Here is a 17,554-nt window from a genome sequence, read left to right as displayed (position 1 = left end):
GTTCACATAGTGGTGAGTCAAGAAATAACAGCTCTTTCTTTCCTCCCTTTTGTTTTGAATTTAATAATTGAAAATTTCCCAACTTTTATTGTGACATATTTTAAACATAAGAAAAAGGAGTAGTACAATGAACATCCGCTGTATAGATTGACTAACTTTTAGTTGACTTTATCTTTCCTGTCTCTCTCCCCACTCCCTTCAAATGCACACATATGGTACATATTTTTGCTGAACATTTGAGAGTAAGGTAAGTTGCAGACATCATGTTACTTATGGGCAAAGTACTAAAGTATGCATCTCCTAATTTTAAAAAAACAATGCAAACAGTAAAACTAACAATCTCTATCATCTAATATTCCTTCCACATTCAGTTTCCTTCTGTTGTCCCACAAATGTTTTTATAGATTTTTTTGTGTCATTTTTCTCTGCAGTCCAGGATCTAGTTGACCCTCATTCACTGCATTTGATTGTTATGCTTAGTCTAAAATGGTACTTCTACTTTTTTTCATAATACTGACTTTTGAACAATCCAAAGTTGTATTGTAAAATGTCCAACATTCTGGGTTTGTCTGATCCTTTTCTCTATTCCCTGTGTTTCCTGTAAAATGGATATTAGGTCTTGTGTCATGATTAGATTCGGTATAAATGTCACAGATGATGTAAACCTCATGGACCCATCAGTAGACAAATCATGTCAAAATTTCTCACTCTTACACATGCAGTTTGATCACTTGTTGGGAGGTGACTGCCAGTTTCTCTCTATGGAAGAAATATATCTTTCCCTTTATATTTGCTAAGTAAATGCTGGGGTGAGGTGATACTTTATTACCATGTGAATAACCTGTTACCCATAAACTTCTTGTCCAATGATTTTAACATCCAGTGCTGATCCTTACCCGAATCTATTATTATACTGAAGTGGTGATTTTAATTTAATTTTTATCTGAAGTGTACCTAAACTTATTTTAATAAACTATTTAAAAATAGTATGTTAACTCTGAACATTTACATTATGCTGTGCCATATAAATTAGTTTCATATTGATAACTTATTTTCATACTTCAGAATTTTTCACTTATGACAAGTAATATTTTCTGTTTTTCTATAGATGAGTATTTTCAAGTTATGTATTGTTTTTACTGAAAAAAGTGGTTTCACACTATGGGTATATTTATACTACAGTGAATTATCATACTGCATGTTAATTTTACAAACAGAGCACAAACTGAAAGGAGTTACAAATATAAAAGAATGTCAGGAATTAGAGACATTAGAAATCTGTCTCTGAGAGAAGCCTAAAGAGATAAGATTACTAAATATAATGTGACATCATGGATAAGAAAAAAAAAAAAACTTAAGGGAAAAACTAAAGAAATCTAAACCACATATGGACTTTAGTCAATAGTCATGTATCACTATTAGTTCATTAATTGTAATAGATGTACCAGTTATCACCACTAGTTGTGACAAATGTAAAGTGTTAATAATAGGGGAAATTGAGTGTGGAGTACACTGGAATTTTCTGAACTATTTCATAATTTTCCTGTACATCTAAAATTATTCTAAAATTAAGTTTATTAAAATTATTTTAATGTATTTAAAATATGAATCTGGAATTTAAGAACAACAATTATAATGTCTTTAAGCAACTTGTAAGATAAAAGCCAAAGAAGGAGTTACAAAGTAGAATATTAAATGCAGAGTTTTTATAAACAGAGCTGTATTCGAAGTAGTCAATAGTTCAATGATATTAAAAAAAAGAAAAGTTACAAAAAGTGACAATCTCTTAGTCACAGGACAATGGAATACTGTCTTATGGCCATTGTATGTGTATCTGTCAGAACAGGTTAGGTTAGGTGGAAATAACAAGTGACTCAAAATTATTGGTAGCCTAACAAAAAATGGATATCTCACCCCTGCTGTGTGTCCACTGAGGGTCATCCTTGTGGCTGTAGGCAGACACCCAGGCTGGAGGCACCTGTTATCTGCCTCCCCATAGAAAAGGAGGGACACAGTGGGTCATGTATTGTTGAAGCTTTTACCGTCAAGTTAAATGGGCAGATTGCCTCACAGTTCACTGGCCAAGCAAACCACACTTAACTTCAGAAATGGGGGGGAAAGTGAAAAGTGAAACAGTCCTAATGTCTGCCTTAATTGTGACCTCTGCTTGTAGCTCACTGTGCTGTAGCTATTAATTACATAACTTTCAAAGTGTTGTGACAAAGCTGTTAGAATGAATGGATTTGTGTTAAACTGTGAAACAATTTTGGAAATCAACTGTTAATTTCTATTAGTTTCTATCTTATTTTAGTTGTTAATGCAGACCTGTTTTAGACCAAAAGAAATAATCAGGTATCCAGTAGTCTCCCCAGTCTCCATGGTGGCTACTGTGGACATAACTGAGATAGACTTTCAGAGGTTTGAACTGTATCCATTATAGTAAGAAGCCCTGACAAACATAAATGTCAGTGTGCGGATTTATATGCAGCTACAGTATTCTCTTCATGACTGTCCCTTATTGAGGTCTCATGGAACCAAACAGGTAAATAAGTCAGCCCTTTTCATGTCTTGATATAAAAATCCGCCAAGTTATGTCCACAGTAGTGACTGTGGACATTGGGGAGAGTACTGGAAGCTGTTCTGGTTTTTGTTTTTTGGAAGCAATTCTTACGCTTGAAGGTTTGAGGAATTAGAGGAGCAAGGTGGAAGAGATTTAAAGTACGTTTGAACTTACTACTGGTTTTTAAAGATGAAAATCTACTAAAGAGGAACTACTCAGTGTGGACCTCAACTATTCTCATCACTGCAATGTGGGAGTACATAAACTAGAAGTACATAAACTGGATCCCTAAGATTGCTTCTGAAATTCCATGAATCAGTAATTTTAGAAATTCTAACGTTTACTGCATTTTTAAAAATATTTGTAATGAAAATGGCTTCTCTAAATTATGCACACTCTGGAAAAATGGTAATTTTGAGTAAAATGCAAATACATAGTGCCTTAATAACTCAAAGCACATAAATTGTGGTCAAATTAAAAATTAAAGTCAGTTTTCAGAATCTATCAACTTGTTTTCAACTTGTTTCCATAAACCCTTCCCTTATCAACAATCAGAAAATCCTGACTCTAAAGTCTGTCCTCAATAGGAAATGAGACCTGGCAGGTGAGAGCAAGTAGGAGTGGGTTCCGCAGATTCAAGATTAGGATAGAGGCCACCATGACACTAGGCTTGGCATTTGACTGTGAGCCTCGTCTCAGGGTTTGGGGAAGTTTCCAGAACAGTAGCAGAGAAAACCTTTTGGTTTTTGTTGTCAAGTCACTCAAAGGGTTTTCTGATGCTGTAGGGGAAACTGACCTAACTAGTAGCTTGCTTTTCCTGCAGAGGGTGCCAAGGAAACGAGTCATTGGACTAAGCAGAGCAGAATAACAAGGACACTTCCTGTGTTCTGTTTTCTGCCTGTGATATTTTGCAATTCAAGAACTTGATTTTTACCTGAAGGCATCTTTTCCAAAGGCACTTTGGCTCGCAGCACCTAACCCCAGAGTGAGCGGTTTCAAGGCTCTACAACTGCATAATCTGGGCCTTAGTTCTGCAGCTTCGTTACCTGAGTATTTTTTAAAATCTCAGTTCACATGCATATTATACATGCATGTAGTATATACTATGTATATATGTATACATATATATACTTTAAAAAATGCACTTCTCTTAATCATGGCTGTTGAGTTCTTACACAGAATTTCAGTTGATTCACTCTTATGGTCACAATAGGTTATTTTTATAGATCTCCCCATTAAAAAATTATCTAAAAAATTACCTATTGCTCCTTAACAATTACCACAAATTTAGCAGCTTAAAACTACACCCATCTATTAGTTCACTGTTCTGTAGGTCACACATCTGGTACAGCATGGCATGGCTGGGTTTTCTGCTTAGAGTATCTCATGGCTAAAATCAAGGTGTTGGCTAGGCTGAATTCTTGTCCAGAGGCTCTGGGGTAAAATCCGTTGCTAGGATAATTCAGGCTGTTGGCCAAATCCAGGTCACTGCAGTTACAGGCCAGATTTTATTGCTGCCTATCAGCCAGCAGGTGCAGGCTGCCCTCAGGTCGCTTCCACACAGTCCCCTCCTTTTTGTGTTTCAGATTTCTCTAGTAGACTCTTCTGGAACCAGCCATAGAAACTACTCTGCTTCTAAAGGGTTCATGTGGTAGGTTAGGCCCACTCAGATAATCTCCCTATCTCTGAGTCAATGGACTGGTAACCTTAATTGCATCTACAAGATCCTTTTTGCCGTGTAACTTAATCATGGGGTCTAGCTTAGAATTCTGCCTACCACACTGCCCTTATATAGACATTTGCTGTTATATAGATTCCGTCTTAGGTTGAAAAACATGAGAAAGCATTTGGAACATTAAATGCGAGTCACCATAATGAATTATATTTAGGTTAAATTACTTATATTGTGAATGTGATGTAAAGGATTTGTGGTACAAGTACATTTAACAGACATATTTTAAAGAGCTATTATAAATGCTTAGGATATTCCCTAGAATTTCACTTCCTCAGATGACAATAAGTAGCATTATCTCAAGGGATGGTGTTAGGCATGCTCTTCATACACTAACCACACAAACTCATAGACTTTAGAACTAAGAGAGATCAGAGGTCATCTGTTTCCCTCCCCACTTCTCTGCCTTTTTCAAAAATGAGGAGCCAGAGACTCAGAGAAGGCCACAGAGCCAGCTAGTTAGTGGTACAGATGGACCTAGAATACATGTTTTCTAATTCCCTATCTGGTAGTAATAGTAACAGCACCACCATTAACTGAAGATTTTCTATGTATCAGCACTATCACAGGTACTTTAAACATATTATTTTCCTTAATCCTTACAAAAATCCTGTAAGGGAGGCATTACTATTTTCACTGCCATTTCACAGTTTGAGAAAACTGTCCCAGAGAGGGTAAGTAACTTGCTCATCATTACCCAGCTTGCACATGGTTGAGTGGGGATTCAAAGAGAAATAGAGCGACGCCAGGTCCTGACCTGTGCTCTGTGCTCTGCTCTTCCCACCCCACCGGCTGCTGCTAACAGGACCTTCCATAGGCCGCCACAGAGCTGGCTTGGCATGGTCTCCATAGACAGCTGTACAAGCTCCGCATTGGTTATATTCTGACAACGAATCAGTGAAGTGAATGAGAATTTGGAGTCAGGGAACTGTGTTTAAACTCTGGTTTTGTGACTTTCTAAGTGGCTTCAAGGAATTGTGTGACCCCCTGGGGCCCTTGGATGCTCCATTTATAAAATGCGGATTGTTAGACTTGCTCTGAAGAGGACGCATATAAAAAGCAGTCCATAAACAAAAGGATTACATTTTCATTGTACTGTTGTTCTTTGATAAATGGTGTCTCAGTCTTGTTACTCTGTAATAGCTTTTCCAAGTCACTTTTGCTGTGACAGTAAGACATTCAATAAAAAGCAGTCGATCTTTGACATTGCAGAGGCTATGTATATCCTGAGATCTTTAGGAATCTCATTTCCATTGAAAGTCCTATGTTTCCTGTATATATCCTCATTCCACATTTCAAACTTTACTGAAGTTGTCTCACTTGTTGATGAATTTTCACGCAGGTATTTGTCACAGTAAAGCTTCATGGAAAGGTCAGGACTCAGCCCTTGGCCTGGTTCCTGCACACCAGCCAGCACCTTCCATGATTCCAGTTCACACCTGGATAGAATTTTATTACTTTTTCATGTGGGCATTTGGGGATCACTGTCAAATGAAATCATATATATAAACTTATGAGGTCTATTCTTCATCCTGGTCCTTTTTTTTAGACATCTAATCCTCTTTATGTATTTGTATATACCATTTGAAAATAATTGCAGACAGTATAACATTTCAGATCTAAACCCTTTAGTGTGCATCTCCTAATGCTAAGGAGATTTTTTAATAATATATGCCAGTATCTACCTAGGAAAATTAATGATTTTCTTATTCCATTTAATAGCCAATCATATTCATCTTCCCTACTTGTCCTAAAATTACTTGAGTGTTTTGCTTTTAGGGTTTCTTCTTTTGCTTTCCCCAGCTAAGAAACAAATACACACACACACACACATATATATATTTATAGTCCTAGCATTTAACGGTTACATCTCTGATATTTTTTAATCTAGAACTTCCCCACTTGGTTAGTTTGTTTCATGATACCAGCATTTTTAAGAGACCAAGCCAATTTCTTGAACAAAGTCCCGTGTTTTTGGTTTGTCTGATTGTATGTGTGTCTCATTAATTTTGTTACTCTATACTCTATTTTTGAATACTGAAAGTTATTTCCAAAGACCTGATTTTAAATGCATTGTATCTTTTTTGTCCAGAACAACTTAGTAGTTGGTACTGTGTACATATGATTTCCCCACTATTAGTGTATAAAGTTTGGTCACTTCATTAAGATGGTAATAGCCAGGTCTCTAAGTGTTAAAAGTATATGTTTTTCTTTAATAAGTAGAACTAACTTGTGGAATGCTTCTTTTGATTCATATGATTATGCTTTCATGTAATTGTGTTAGCATCTATTGATGTACCTCATTTGAACTATTCCATTGGAGGTTACAAATTGGTAATTAAAAAATATCTTCATTCCTTTTACATGTATAAACTAACATTCCTTGGCAAAGAAGAGCTTTCCCTCATCGGTGGGGGGTGCTTTATATCATCTTATAGTTCATATCAGTACAACATGTTTACCAGCATCAACATTGTAAAATATCAGCCTTAGATTATGGGGCTGAGTTGTAGATCAGTCATAACTAATATTTATATATATATACTTTAAAAAATATTTTGATGGACATGAAAGTTGGAAGTGGAGAAAAGATGAAATTTAAAACAGTGTTTCAAAATGGTGAGCAAATACTGTAAGAGGCTTAGTGAAGGGGATCTCACCAAGTCTCCAGCAACATCAGCAAATATTTATTGATCTAAAATGAAATTATTAATGCCAGGAACTGAAAGAACTTACTGCATCCCTAAAAGTTAATGATAAGCATAGTCAGTGTGGATAAGTATTTAGGCCTGATGAGGAGTAAATTAATGCAAATATTTTGGACTATCACCTTATGCCCTAGCTTTTGTAGTCTCTCAATTCCACATTCCAACGTGCAAGGCCCTTTATAACTAGGGCTCAGTTTCTTGTCTGGCCCACCCTCGTCATTATTTGACCAGGTATTTGGGTTATTTCTACCATCCTTCAGCTGCACATGTTCAATCCTGTCTCCACACTGTGGTCCATGCTCTTTCCTTGCCAAAAACATTCTTTTCTTACCTCTTCTCAGGTCCCAGTCTGCCTATTTTCAAGCCCAGCTCAAGTCCTATACCCTCTTTGAAGCTCCTCTCTTGCTTCCTTCTCTAGATAGCATTTCTTACCTCTGTCACATCTGGGGTGCTTGACTCATTTTCCTCTTTGGTCTTCTAATTGGCTTCCGTAAGTAAACCTCATATCCAAACTATGGAAGATCTTTAAGGGCATGACTTTCTATGACCAAAACTGAAAAAAACTCTTTTTCACATGAGTTGGCTGGGTTTTTGCATTCCCTTTGAGAATCTCTCTGAAAGTTACCAACAGATGTGAAATGATTATCAAATAGGGCTATCTCCTTTTATAGCTTTCTTTGCTTTCAAATATTATCATGCTACAAAAGACAGGTTTTTGTGTGGAAGGTAGGGCTGGAATTGAGGATAGCTCACCACCTGTTCTTTGGAACTAATGTGGAAGGCCTAGTTACTGTACCATGATACAAAGAAAGGAAAAAAAAATCTTGCATTTAAGTTATTACAATGAAAATAAAGCTTATTATATTGTCCTTAGGTTGAACCTTTTTATTCCTTTTGTTACCGGTTTGAACACTGTTTTAAATGGAAATAAAACAATGGTATTTTGTGCTTCTTAAAGATTTTTAGGAAAATTTTCATCCCACTCAATAAGACATTGTTTGAAATACCTATTCTTTCTGTGTCCTTAATAAGAGCACTTTGTATTTATGCAGCTCTTTTCACCTGAGGATGTGGCTGACATTTTTTGTTACCAGATGGTGACAAAACCATCACCGCTGTGTTTTCTGTCTGTGCAGAAGCAGGGGGTAAAAAGCTCCGGAGCACCGTCCAGCGAAGCACAGAAACAGGACTGGCTGTGGAAATGCGGCACTGGATGACCCGGCAGGCAAGCCGAGAATCCACAGATGGCAGCATGAACAGCTACAGCTCAGAAGGAAAGTGAGTGAGGCCGTCTGTGCTGTGTGTCTCTTCCACCCTTGCCAGAGACCACCTTTTCATTCTCACTCTCTGCCACCAGAAATGGGATATATCTGGCTTTTTATACCAAGGGAAATAGGTTTGGGGATAAAGTGTTCTGCTTTAATGGCAAGATGCTAAAATGTAACTGTCAATACAGGCAAATAAAACTTTGTGATAGCGTGAAGTAATATAGAAAAGCACAGAAATAACAAGCACTTGTCCCAGACCACGTGAACAATGCTAATTTTTAAAATCATTGCTCTAAGAGTTATTACTAAAAAATATCGAATACTGATACATACTTAGTTCTATGCAGTAACAAACAGTTCAGATAAATGTAATAGCCAAAAAGAAATGCCACAGAATAAGTTGGTGAGCTTTTCCTTTATGTAGTTGTTACGTAGCTTTCTCTTGAACCACCTGTATCCAAGGTATTTTTCAATGGTGAAGATTGTGTAGCCCTGTCACCAACAAATTAACAATAATGAGCAACTACAGATTGGTAGATGGGTGCATAAAGGACATTAATAGAGGAAAGTGAGGTTTACTGACCTCACTCTGTCATCACCATGGAAGCATCAGATGTTTGGACAACATATATGTAGCCATTCACAGGTGTGAGGCCACAGGAGCTGGGCAGAGTACTGCTGATATGCCCTACAGATCATTTTTCTAGCACAGTCAAATAAATATAAGAGATGTATCTGGTTTCCACACATTTATAAGTAAGGCTTTGCGGGATACTTATGGAAACATTAAAATGTTTGGATTAACTGCATATTTGGGAATTAAGGTTGGGGGAAGAAATGTTTTTGATGTTAATCAAGGAAGTCCTAAAAGAGATGGAGAATCAAGTGAAAAATAAACGTGCACTGAGCACTGTTGTTGTGAAGTGCAGTGTTAGGTGCTGTTAGGGGTATAGAAATGTGTGAACTACGACCCTGCACTCCAGATGTTTATAGTCTTATTGGAGAAATGGGATGAATACTCAGGAATTCATTCAATAAATATTCCCATACCTTCTAGGCACTGAGCTATGAGTCAGGGGTATAAATCAAAGAAGACAGAATCAGTTGACAGTTAAGACCATGGGCTTTAGAATCATACAGGCTTCCAATCTCATCTGTTGTTCAGTTCTGTGGAAACATGAGCAAGTACTTAATTTTTCTGAGCTTTATTTTAATTAATTGATGGAGCTTAACAAGTGTTCATTGCTTAACAGTATTCCAGGCATGATTCTAGGTGCTGGAGATTTATCAGAGAACAAAACAGATGAAAAAACAAAAACCTAGCCTCAGCAAACGTACAGTTTAATTGATCAGATAAACACTAAACAAGAAAAGTTGTCAAAATGTATGTATAAGAAAAATAGTAAAAGACATAGTCGATTAGGTAGTGTAAGTGCTAAGGAGAAAATTAAGTAAGAGAGATGATAGAGGGTAAGAGGATAAGGGTAGGGTTTTATGTAGGATAAGATAAGAAGGACATATTTTAGTAAAGATCTGAAGTTAGGGAGCATATAGGTATTCGAGGGAAGAATATTCCAGGCTGAAGCAATGCTGGTCAGTAGTGAAAAGAGCAAGCAGTACTGTGGAGTAAGGACACACATAGGAACAAACTGGAAATGAATTAGGAGCAGAGGTGGACAGCTTCTGTTGTCCTTATACAGCATTGTAAGGACTTTGCTTTTACTCTGTCACAGATGAGAAACGAATGGAGGATTTTGAACAGAGGGCTGACATCATCTGTATTCAGCTTTAACAGACCACGCCAAGTGCTGTGGGGGTGGGGGGTAAAGGTGGCGGCAGGGAGACCATTCACAATTGCTCGGGGAATACAGGAGACAGATGATGGCTTGGGCCAGAATGGCAGCATTAGTGAGGTCGGATTCTGGTTGTAAAGCCAGTAGCATTTATCGAAGCATTTGATGTAATGAGAGAAAGAGAGTGATTAGTCTGCCTAGGCTGCCATAACCAAATACTACAAACTGGGTGGCTTAACAACAGAAATTAATTTTCTTAGAGTTCTGGAGGCTGAAAGTTCAAGATCAGGGTATCAGCGGGTTTGGTTTCTCCTGAGGCCTCAGCCCTGGCTTGCAGATGGCCGCCTTCTCACTCTGAGTATTTCCTCTGATCTTCCCATGAGTCTCCTTACATGGCCTTTCCTCCATGCATGCACAGCCCTGGTGTCTCCTCCTGTTCTTACAAGGACACCAGTCGTATTAGATTAGGGTCCCACCCTTAAGACCTCATTTAACCTTAATTATTTCTTTAAGGCCCTGTCTCCAAATACAGTCATACAGGGGGTTAAGGCTTCCACATACGAACTGGGGAGCAGGGGGAACATAATTCAGTCCATAACAGAGGAAAGAAAACTCCAAGGTTGAGCAGTTGAAAGAATGAAGTTGCCATTCTTCTGAAGGTGGGAATCCACAGAGCAGAACAGAGTTTGATTTTTTTTGTTTGTTTAGGGGTTGGAAGTCAGTTTGGGACAAGTTGAGTTTCAAATTCCTACTAGACTTCCAAGCAGATATGTAAACAAAGCAGTTGGAAGACAGGTCTGTGGCCCAGCGGAGAGGTGCAAACTGGAGATGTCAATCTAGACTATACCAACATAGACGGCATTTAAAGCCATGAGACTGGGTGGGATTACCAGGGGAGTTAGGACATAGAGAAAAGACAGGAAGTCGACAAATCAAGCTTCCAGTATTGAAGGGTAGAACAAGTGAAGGAGGCTAAGGTAGAATGGCTACAGGGGAAAACCAGGAGACTAGAACATCCCAGAAGCAAAGCAGAGAAAGTGTTCGAAGGAAGAAGGAAGAATCCATTGTGTCAAATGATGCTAAAGCTAAATTAGACAAGTATGAGTGTTAACAGATAGGTTACTCCTGTGGCTATTAGGTAACCTTGATCAGAGAAATCTTGGTATAGAGGAGAAAAATAAAGCAAGGAAAAACTGATCAGAGTTTCAAGAGCGGATGAGAGGGAAAAAAATTAAAGCTAGCACATGGACACAACTCTTTCAAGGGGTTTCAGGAGAGATGGGGACGTAGCTGGAGAAGGAAGTGGGGTTAGGAGAGGGACTCTTTTTTTAAGGTGGAAGAAATAGTAGTATGTTTGTGTGATGGTGGAAATGATCTGGAAGAATTTCTTTATCTATAGAATAGGTTAAATAAAAATCTATCTCAAAGTCCAGCTAAATGGATTAAGTGTGATAATTCCTGGAATTAAGTCTCAGTAAGTATTGAGTACTATTGATAGAAATCACAGTCCATGCCCTCCAGACAAAGAAGAGAGAGACACATAACCAGAAGCCTGCAATGCAGTGTGAAAGTGTTCCTGGCGATGTACATGGGCTGCTAGAGAAAAAGGAGGGATGGGCACAGGACGCGGAGTAGGGTGTTCGGGTCCAATTCATAGAAGTGACAGGATAGTGGTACCAACTGCTTCTGCCACAGGAAGGGGGAGAGAGGGAAACCTGAGCTGCTAAAAGTAAATAGGAGTTGAGGATTTAATCCCATGTGTTATTTTACTTTTAGTCTGATTTTCCCTGGTGTCCGCTTGGCCTCTGATAGCCAGTTCAGCGATTTTCTGGATGGCCTTGGCCCCGCCCAGCTAGTGGGGCGCCAGACTCTGGCTACACCTGCGATGGGTAAGAATTTCTGTCATGTGATTTCCTTGTTTTTCTTCTAGATCACTGAAAATTGCACTCTAATTTCATAGGATCCTTAGCAGTATTACCAGTTTAGACTTTAACAAAAAAAAAAATCTTTGATTAATTTTCTTCCATTTTAATTTATATGCTTTCTATAGTAAGATATCATTGATAGAAATTTTAAATATATTTGAATTTAGGAAAATATATGGGAAATTATGAAATTCAGACCATTGTGTTAAACCAAGGTCTTCAGCATAAGCATTTTTCTCAGTGCACTTGTCTATTAAGTCCTGTTTGTTTCTTCCTCACATTAGGTGACATTCAGGTAGGAATGATGGACAAAAAGGGACAGTTGGAGGTGGAAATCATCCGGGCCCGTGGCCTTGTTGTAAAACCAGGTTCCAAGACACTGCCAGGTAAAAACATGAAATTCTTCCCTTATTATTCATAATCCACACTTTTCAATTCAGAGACTTTGTTTTTGACTAGAGTTGAAAACATAATTTTTAGATAATCAGGGATATTAATAAATACATCACTTATCTGTAGTGGTTTGTTTGTTTTTCCAGAGTGAGCATCCCGTTGGGGGGATAATACAAGGTGTTAAGTAATATGTAGTGGAAACCACTGCAAAATAAAAACTAGTACAGTTAAATCATTCATTTTGTACAGCATGTACATGAGAAGTTCTTTTTCTGGTAAGCTGGTGTTTTGTGTTATTCTTCAGTTTATCTGGAGCTTTAAAATTCTCCTTGAGAATCCTTAGAGTTCTGGAATTAGCATAAAAATAGATGCAGTCCCCTAAAGTAACACAAGCCTATGTATGAAGTACATTCGAATTAGAAGACTTCTACTTCCTATAGTGCATCAAGAGAGGCCACATTGTAAGTTTTTATCATGATATCACATATTTTGTACTGAAATGCCATCTAAGGTGTGTGAAGTCACAGAAAATGCTACAGCCTCTAGCTACATTGTGCAGAGATGTATAGAACGTTGGGTCTGATATATAGAACAGTTACAGATGATTCCGAAACTTGATTTCTCACCACAGCACCTCCAGTGACTGAACTGTAATTTTGAATCTCTTAACTTGCCTATCTTTGCAGAAATTCTAAATTACACTATGTATTACCCATTGTACAACCTTGCAGTGGTAATTCAGACCTTTGTGTTTATAATGGTCTTGGAGCTAGTCAACCCGCTCTGCTATAAAGCGGTCATAATTTGTACATGCATAAAAATGCTTCTATGAAGAGTCTGTCAGATAAATTTCAAGCTATGGAATTCTAATTAATTGCCTCTTCTCAGCTAATTTGAACACAGTATACATCAAGCACTACCTATGATTTGTACCCATACCACCATCAATAAATAAACTCTTTTGAGTAATAAAAAAATGACTTGTGGGGATGGGTGAATAAGACAATATATTTAGTTCTAAGTGTTGATAAATGAAAGATGAAGACATCACTCTTGAATATTGTTCAGGACTGGAAGCATTTCACCTTATTAATGCAATGTTCAAATCTGTGTAACAAGTTGATCACAAAACAGTAATCAACTCAGAGGCTGTGTCAACATTGCCTAAAACTGTGTGAATGGCTAATAGTCACCTATTGCATATCTAATTGTTTTGACCTAATGTAGAAAAGCCAGTCACTTGATTGCTAGCTCCTTCCGCCTACGGCCAAGCTGCTGCTGCTGTCACCTGGGGTTGGGGGCTCCATCGCCACTGCTCCTCACTTCCCTCTCTTCTGCTTTCTGTCCCAAGCACCATATGTAAAGGTGTATCTATTAGATAATGGAGTCTGCATAGCCAAAAAGAAAACAAAAGTGGCAAGAAAAACGCTGGAACCCCTTTACCAGCAGCTATTGTCTTTCGAAGAAAGTCCCCAAGGAAAAGTTTTACAGGTATTTACCAAATTGTTTATCGCTTACCTGTGACTCTCTTGGAGTCAAAACTTGTATCCACCATCTTTGTTATCACATTCTTTTCTGTTCTTCACTGCTGAAATTCTCACGAAACTTCAAAGCTGTAGACACTGTAGTTGCCTTTAAAGTGAACTTGCAAACGCCATCACACATAAACCCCAGGCTCCCTGGACTGCTTATCATCTTAACACTCCAGTACAGTTTTTCTAGTGTGCTTGTGGATTCTAGTAGGTAAACACAACTATCCCAGTAATTAAATACAACTATTTAACTTAGTGTTTAATATTAGTCTACACATTAACTGAATGTATTTTAGTTTACAAATTTTCATGTACGTGATTATACTGACATTCATCCCCGTTTTATTTTACCAACAGATCATCGTCTGGGGAGATTATGGCCGCATGGATCACAAATCCTTCATGGGGGTGGCCCAGATACTTTTAGATGAACTGGAGCTATCCAATATGGTGATCGGATGGTTCAAACTTTTCCCCCCTTCCTCCCTAGTAGATCCAACCTTGGCCCCTCTGACAAGAAGAGCTTCCCAGTCATCTCTGGAAAGTTCAACTGGACCTTCCTACTCTCGTTCATAGCAGCTGTAAAACTGTTGTCATAGCAACCAGCGTTACAAAAAAAAAATCACAGGTCGCAAACCCTGGTAACACTGCATGCTTAATGTTGTGTCTTCTGAGCCTGTTTCTAGGGATACAAAGCGATCCTGTGTTCTCAGAGGAAGTTGCACACATTGTGCCCTAAAGAAGGCCCTCAGGTGAAAGAGCAGAGCTGTGAAGAACTATCAGGTTTGGAGTTCAATAACACTCGAGTTTTGGTCCAATCTGAAGCCATGGATTAATTGCAAAGCATCAGTCAGTTTCATGCAACAAAAACCCTTTTCAATGGCACCTTTATATTTTTATCGTTCCTTTTTCTTCCTTTCTCTGACCCCAAAGCCCTGTTAGGCCACAGAAATTGAGCTGTACAGCCATTAAACCATGTTATGAATCAAAGAATGAAGTGCTAGGAAGCATCAGGTGAAAAGCAAGAGACCAAAGAAGTGGGCCAGTACAAGACAGCAGCCCTCCTTTGGAGGGGGACCAGGAGCCGCCAGTCCGACAGGAACAGTGGCAGACTTCAGAGCTTCAGCAGGCACGCCGTTCACAAAGGCCAAGATGTGCTGGACTCTGAAACACAAAAATCTGTGGCTACACTGTACTGAATGAAATTAAAGAAACCTTTTTTGCATGGACACAGATTAAGCTGAATACTTAAATTATTTTCTTGGGGCTGCAACTTGCAAAAAATAAAAATCAGCCATTTTCAACAATTTATATTATTTTTAAAAATAAATTTCACTAGTGCATGGTTTTAAAAGGGGGAGAGAATGCAACAGGGTGGTACAAAGACACACCATGTTTATTCTTTAAACTAATCATAGTCTGTGTTTTGGCAGACATTACAAATAAAATACTTTCTAGAAGATACTTACAATTCTCTTTATGTGACAAATATGCGTAGTATATTCAAAATTTATTTCCACATTAAATATACAAATCTTACAAAGTTCACTATGTGCAAATTGTTCACATCTTTTCCTCCTTGTCTCTATCTCACTTTTCGTCTTTTCCCTCTTTTAATCTTTCATTTTCTTTCTCTCTACCAGAGTGAACATTATACGAAAAAGTTGCAAGTTTTTGACCTGATCCTCTCTTACATCCCAGGTTTGATTCAGAGCTATTGATGCTTCTGAATTTATTAATTTCTCAAGGGAAAAATAAACTAAGAGCTTTCTTTATTTCAAGCATGTTGAAAAGGATTTTGCAACATGACTTGGGAGTACATTAAAGTAAATCAGCATGTATTTGATAAAGAAGATATTTGAACTTTTGCAATTTATTGTACAGTGCATGGTAATTTTATTTTCACCTTCAAAGTTCAGTTTACAGGAAAATCCTAAAATCATGTGGCCATTGTAATGTCTAATAAATTTGTTTTTAGCACCAGCATTATTCATACAGGAGTTAGAGTATTATTTCTAGGAGGTCTTAGGTTTTGTTTTTTAATTAATCAAAGCAATTTCTTTAGCCAATTTCCATTTACTATGTGAATAGAAACACTGCTAAAAATCTGGAGTCCTGAAACACAGGGCTGTTTATTAATTCATTTTTCTGTGGTAAAGTTCAATTTTTCACAAATTATATTTCTAAAGAAATATAGTAAGCGTGAATTTGCAACAAATAATTTTAAAGCTCCAATTTTTAGGACAGTCAAACAAAGTCCGTCTGCCTATTAATAGTTCTTTGATGCCATCACCAAAGTCCACACCACACACCCCTGAAGTCAACCCCTGCCTTTGGTTTAACAGACAGCTATTACCATTGGGTGGTGCTGCAAGGTCAAATTTCTCTTAAGTTCCCCCGTTTAGAGGAAAAGGCACTGGTTAATGGAATAAACCACCCATACTTTCTGTTTCTTTATGCACACTTGGATAACACATCCCTACTGGTTGGTATTAATTTCTTAGAATAATTTTTGAAATCCACATACATGCCATTGGCTTCAGGCCATGCACAAAAACTGCTTTTTTTTTTTCTTTTTAAATTAAGTACTGACTATTAAAAACTGTCATGCTTGGTATGGTACAAAAGTTAAAATGAGTTGTCACTAAAAATGCCTTCTCTTTATGTAGTGCAATATGAAATACACTGAGACTGTGTCTTGACATTCTGAGATCTATGATGCACCCAGGTCAAGTTGTTAAAAGAATGAATAAAACCTTATGGAAATAATTTAGGCACTTGTGTACCAGCAACAATTGATTTAATAGACCTATAGTGTCTATACTTTCCCTTAGAATAAACATTTACCATTTTCCAGATACTAAGATGCAGTCACATAATCTTTTGTGCATATTCCTATATAAATTATTTCTAATTTTAATAAGAAGGACATGGCCGTATGGAATATTTGTACATACTTGTCATTATGCAGTATTTATTTAAAAGTTGGTGTATTCTTTTTTTTATTTTCACATGTCTGCACCTCGACTTGTGGTTTAGTCATGTAAATAGCACTATTCCAGTGACCATTGCTGCCCTGTACATAGTATGTTTTAAAGTCAAGGGAATTCCAGTTGGAAAAAAGAAAAAAAGGGGCAGATCAGTCCTGTAACGAACACCAACGATGTAAATCAAATTCATTCTGGTGATGGTATTTAACACTTTAAATAAAACATTTTCTTTACAGACGTTGTATGCATGACTTTCTCTGGCTTCTCTTCTCCTCACACATCCCGAAGCCTGCTGCAACCCATTCCCTAACCTCACACATCGTTTAAAGACAACAAAAAAATTTCTGCTACCTCTCCAAGGCAGAAACAGACTGCTGGTCTTTGCAGACAGCCCTCCATAGAGCATTTCTTTAAAATGCTGAAGAATTCCTGCTCATTGGCCTCATTACAAGTTGCTGTTTTTTAAAAAAGGTTGTTATTCTGCACTGAGTGCTTTCTGGTTAAATGACTCGCAGATTTTATGAGCAGGAATGAGTGAGATTGGTGTGTCAGTGTCACCCCGACTGGTGGCTGAGTCACAGAGAATCACACACGGGCTCTGCCGGTCCCCGGGTGGAGGCGGCGAGGGGGGCGGTTGGCTTTACACTGCGTGT

The 17,554-nt window shown here is 37.8% G+C and overlaps 1 protein-coding gene across 44 annotated transcripts in view; it reads left to right on the top strand.

Annotated features, from left to right (window-relative positions):
* RIMS2 (regulating synaptic membrane exocytosis 2) overlaps positions 1–17,144 on the top strand; it is a 578,477-nt gene extending 561,333 nt beyond the window's left edge. For all 44 annotated transcript variants that reach the window (XM_036876382.2, XM_036876388.2, XM_036876380.2 and 41 more), the window contains 5 exons: positions 8,137–8,278; positions 11,838–11,950; positions 12,271–12,372; positions 13,731–13,870; positions 14,269–17,144. In XM_036876382.2, coding sequence (XP_036732277.2) covers positions 8,137–8,278; positions 11,838–11,950; positions 12,271–12,372; positions 13,731–13,870; positions 14,269–14,487 — 716 coding nt within the window. In that variant the 3' untranslated portion in view covers positions 14,488–17,144. The remainder of the gene's footprint in view (positions 1–8,136; positions 8,279–11,837; positions 11,951–12,270; positions 12,373–13,730; positions 13,871–14,268) is intronic.
* The last annotated feature ends 410 nt before the right edge of the window (positions 17,145–17,554 follow it).

The sequence above is a fragment of the Manis pentadactyla genome, chromosome 3 (assembly GCF_030020395.1).
Source record: "Manis pentadactyla isolate mManPen7 chromosome 3, mManPen7.hap1, whole genome shotgun sequence".
In the NCBI taxonomy this organism is placed as follows: domain Eukaryota; kingdom Metazoa; phylum Chordata; class Mammalia; order Pholidota; family Manidae; genus Manis; species Manis pentadactyla.
Note: the sequence above shows the minus strand (reverse complement) of the source record. Positions and strands in the feature narration are given on the sequence as shown.